At 35.7% G+C, this 4,554-nt stretch overlaps 1 protein-coding gene across 1 annotated transcript; it reads right to left on the reverse strand.

Moving 5' to 3' along the window:
- Positions 1-600: 600 nt before the first annotated feature.
- Positions 601-3,822, reverse strand: LOC107018739 (actin-related protein 6). Its single transcript, XM_015219298.2, has 7 exons — positions 2,831-3,822; positions 2,197-2,428; positions 2,061-2,124; positions 1,790-1,874; positions 1,636-1,686; positions 1,488-1,550; positions 601-1,411 (listed from the first exon to the last, which is right to left on the reverse strand). Exons 1-7 carry the CDS (start codon positions 3,520-3,522, stop codon positions 1,282-1,284), a joined length of 1,317 nt encoding a protein of 438 aa, XP_015074784.1. The 5' UTR covers positions 3,523-3,822; the 3' UTR covers positions 601-1,281.
- Positions 3,823-4,554: the final 732 nt, after the last annotated feature.

The raw sequence follows: 4,554 nt of genomic DNA on the forward strand, positions 1-4,554 counted from the left end.
ATTTTTTTGTTATGTCAATTTATTTTAGAAATAAATTTAATTGAGTGATTTTATTGATATAAAAATCTAAGTTGAGTGATTTTATTGATATAAATGTCTAAGTTGAGTGATTTTATTGATACAAAACAAAGTTGATGACTTTACTAGATAAATTCACAAAGTTGAGTGACCTTTTGAGATATTTACTCGGTTTATTATATCTTTTTGCCTTATATTCCTCTTATTTTATAATACATTATTAGAACTAACCTCACAATAAAAGGTAAAATTAGCTCAACAACCAGATTGTGGAGGAGGTATATTTTTGTTCTCTATTGTTGGTTGATTTCTTTGTTATTAGTTTTCATAGAAGTCGTGTGAAATTCAAATTGGGAAGGATTTGAGGTTGGGGTTCTTGAACAATAATGTACATGGATGTTTGGTTTTGAGGTAAAAATAGGGTTTTCTTTTTATATTTTTTTGGAATAGTAGGAAAATATTGAGAATATGGTAACTAAGTGTGTACTCTAGTAATTTATACATTAAAATACAAGGATCCAAGTCATTAAGTAGACTCATTTTATTAATATGAACTAAAATTGCTACCTCTATTAACAAATGTCATGAAACTTTTGCTTTCTTCTTTGAAGTTTATGCTCAATCAAACGCGAGTAAAAACTTATATACATATCATTAATGTATCAAGCCTCTGTTAGTCCATCCACACTTTTTCAAAAATTAGAAGTTTGTTATGCACAAACATTGAGTATTTACTCAGAAAAAGTTAGTCTCGAGTACATACACATCCTAAAGATCCATCATGAAAATCAACTATTCTATTGTCCTGCTAACAATATTAAGCAATCACCAGAAGCAGTTTCATTTGTTTGACTGATTCAGAAACTGTCTTAGTCCATTTGATCCTATCATCATTTCCAATAAGATCAGACAAATATTCACCAAAGTTGTTCCATCAGTCTTGATCCGCATGTCGTAGTCGTACAGCCAATGATATGTGTAATTTCATCTTGTCCTTGACAAGTTGCAACATAACACCCATACTACAATCAAGGACGAGCGACACCAGTATTCACATTGAAGATGCCAACAACATTTCATTGCAGATAAGTTAGATTTCAACCAAGGAGAGTTCTGCAATATTTATAAGAAACAGACTAGAATAAGAATCATTTCAGAGCAAATCTGTTTTTTAATTTCCTCGGGTATTTAGCTCATTGGCAACTGCAGAGGCCAACTATCATCCTAAAATCTGAATTTCTCCTCTCCAGTTAACTAGAAAAGTTAGTGGAATAATCTCTTTCGACATCTTGCTGATCCCAGCTCCTCATATTCAGCTTTTGTGATACACATTGCATCAAAGTCAGGACTTGATGCCAAGAGTGATCCCCCACGCCAAACACCTAGAATAGGACTGCAAACAGTAACAAAAGACATGTTAGAGAAGTAGAAACACTTTGAACAGTTTCTCCAGAAGGACAGTATATTACTCTTCTTGAGTTGTGATCTTTAAACGATATTTATCTGGGACAAGAGGCCGAAGGTCCATTTCTCTGCATTTAGATGAAATTTCAAGACATAAGCAAATAGAACATCCAGCCTATTTAAAGCAATGGGCAATAAAGGCTGCATTCTTACAGTCTTTTGGCAAAATGAGGAAATAGAGTACTGCCTCCCGTCAGAATAATGCTTCCTCGTCCAAATTCAATACATTGACATTAGAAGAAGGAAGATAAACATAAACCAATATTAGTAGATAAGCTTTTGAGATGCACCGATGATTCTGCACTACCTCTCATATAGAACAGGGTGAAGATGAGAATGGCAGGAACTGATAGCTCGATGAATGCACTCTGCAAGTCCAGCCTGATTCAGTCCTGTAAGCCACAAATAACTGAGATGCTGACAACCAAATTCATACTTGTGAATAAACAAATTCATAGAGCTACACTTCCAGACACTCTAATTCACATGAAAGGGAAAAAAATGCTGAATAATTGAAGCAGATTCTTCAACTGAACACAAAACTGAAATACAAGTCAAAGATACACTGTGATACGGACCCAAGTCAGCTGGACGAAACATCATCTCTGGGACAAGGAACCGCTCATTTGTTAAGCCAAATTCCTGTTCATACAAATAAATTAGAATAAATGGAAAGAGGATGACGAGCTATTTATAAGGGCTTGGAAAAAGTACATTTTTTGTCAAATCAATTTTTGATCCATTGTTTCTGTTCCTGTCTTCGGAATTGTCAGTGTTCTCGAGCTGATCCATATCAATTTGTTCCCCTGCTACTTGCTGCGGAGCTTCATCATACAAAGGGAGATATCTCTTTGGTTCTTCAGGGTCTTTTAAAAAGCCCTTAGTATGTGTAATACCGTCGGGAAGAACATACGTACACCTAAACAAATTGTCCTTCCCCGGTTTCCTGGGAGATTGACATAGTAGTTATGAATAAGGAAGATCCCAGCATGTTTGACACTCAAAGATCATCTTACTTTAATGTGGATTTTCTGCTCGCTTAATCTAAGTTTTAAGTTTAGAAAACGGTTCAAACATCACGGCATTGAAGGATCCTAATTCTACATTTGTTCCAGAGGGGCCAAAACATGTAATTGACTAGAGATCCCTTTGAACTACTTAATGGTAGTCCAGTACACTACACGACCCATCCTGCGTTCATGCCCCCATCCTTTTAAACTAGTTATTACACTAAAATAAGAGCAAACAGACCCCATAAGGTGCAGCACTTAATTCGGAAAGGCATGAACTTTGATATCCACAGGAGGATAACAATGACACAACAAGTATCGAAATTAATGAGCATTACCTAGCAATGTGCAAGTCCCTGGGAAGATCCAAAGAGACAAAGCAAAGTTCCTCCTTAACATGATCCATAAGGAAACTTTCATCCATCAAATTAACACTTCTATAACTGACCAACTCCTTTAAGTAATTACTCAAAGCTTTACCCCCAAGATCAAGCCTTTTAACAGCATAATTCAATGTAAAATTCTGAACTACCGGGGAAGCATGAGTAAAGGAAAATCCACAGTCGACAACTAAGCTACACTGGGTTTTAGAAACAAGGCCATAAGGGCGACGAGATGCTTCATAAAGATGAACTAAAGAGGGGGAATCTGATACATAAAGAGCCTTAAAATTAAAATCTTCGAATACAATTTCGTCGATTGAACGTTGTATGGAAGGGAGATTGAAAAGGGGTTCAGTAAGAAGTAGAGAAGAGTGTGAAGGAGTAATTTTGAGAAGATTCGAGAAGATGTGAGACCAAATGGAAGATTGGAGATCAGGGTTGATAAGATAACCGCGGTCGAAAGGGCGGCGGGCGGTGGCTGAAGTGAGGTCGACGTCTGGGGAAAGAAGCTGGTCAGCCATAAGCCATTTCTTGGAAGAAAGTGGACGGCCCATGCTGTTGGGGACAATAGCTGTTGGATCTCTTTCGCCGCCGATACCAGCCTTGATTAGGCCGGCGCCGTTGTCCAAAACTACAACATTCGACATTTCCGATTGCCACACTAATTGAACACCCAGCTTCCTAATTTATGGCGCAATGAATTAAATCCATCGGCATGATAATTGATTTTTTGGTACGAATTGAAGTGAGAATTTATGTTGAAAGAAAGAAGCGGCTAATGGGGATGGCAAACATTTGTTACGAGTGTCATGATTTATTATAGGAGAAAGGGTTTGATATACTCAAAAATTTATGTGGAATTATATATATCTTTCTTATTCTAGGACTAGTGTGGAATTATATATATCTTTCTTATTCTAGGATTAGTGTTATCACTATGTTCTTATGAGATTATTATAGAGTCTTGTATTGTTTTTGTGTTGTCTTTGGCGATCTCAAGTCCTTCCTTTTTTACGAGAAGATTAAGATTTGTAACTCTTATTTATAATAGCCCTTATCTCATAACTTTCACTCCATTAAAGAATATATAATTCTTCCTCTTTTTCATACAGAGTTATTTTTAGTAGAGTTATAACTTACTTCATGAGTGAAGCAAGTTATTAATCAACCTATTAATAGATGTATCTATTTCCAACATCTCACACTCACACATGATGGGATGAAGCACGTTGGGCTTTGAAAAGTAAATTCATTCACACATTCATAGCAAGTGTATTGTCGTGACCACTTTGACAATAAGTTTGAAAGCTCTTACACTAGAAATCTCTTTTTAGATCAGCATAAGAGACTACTACCCTTTTTATGATCATTTATGATATATTATGATGTCATATAAAGTGCCTTAGATACGCCAATCATGTTTATATACACATATGGTTTTTTAACTCTCTATCCATTTTCAATTCTCATATACCTTGTGTCAACCCTTATGATGTCAACTAAAGTAGGTTTTATAATGGACCACACTCAAACACAAGCATAATGTGTTTATATCTAACATGATCTTTTTTTCGCCCACATATCACTATGATCAGGATTAATTATAGCATTACTCCTTCAGGTGACATTTTCATATCTTTTAGATTCATACAAACTAGTATACACTAACCCATCACTTT

This window comes from Solanum pennellii, chromosome 5 (genome assembly GCF_001406875.1).
Source record: "Solanum pennellii chromosome 5, SPENNV200".
Taxonomy (NCBI): Eukaryota; Viridiplantae; Streptophyta; class Magnoliopsida; order Solanales; family Solanaceae; genus Solanum; species Solanum pennellii.

Excerpts from the sequence above, each read along its gene's own strand:
- LOC107018739 (XM_015219298.2), bottom strand. The coding sequence starts at position 3,522 with ATGTCGAATGTTGTAGTTTTGGACAACGGCGCCGGCCTAATCAAGGCT. Across the intron at positions 1,687-1,789 it reads CACCCTGTTCTATATGAGAG|CATTATTCTGACGGGAGGCA; the intron begins GTAGTGCAGAAT and ends TGGACGAGGAAG. Across the intron at positions 1,551-1,635 it reads CCTCATTTTGCCAAAAGACT|AGAAATGGACCTTCGGCCTC; the intron begins GTAAGAATGCAG and ends ATCTAAATGCAG.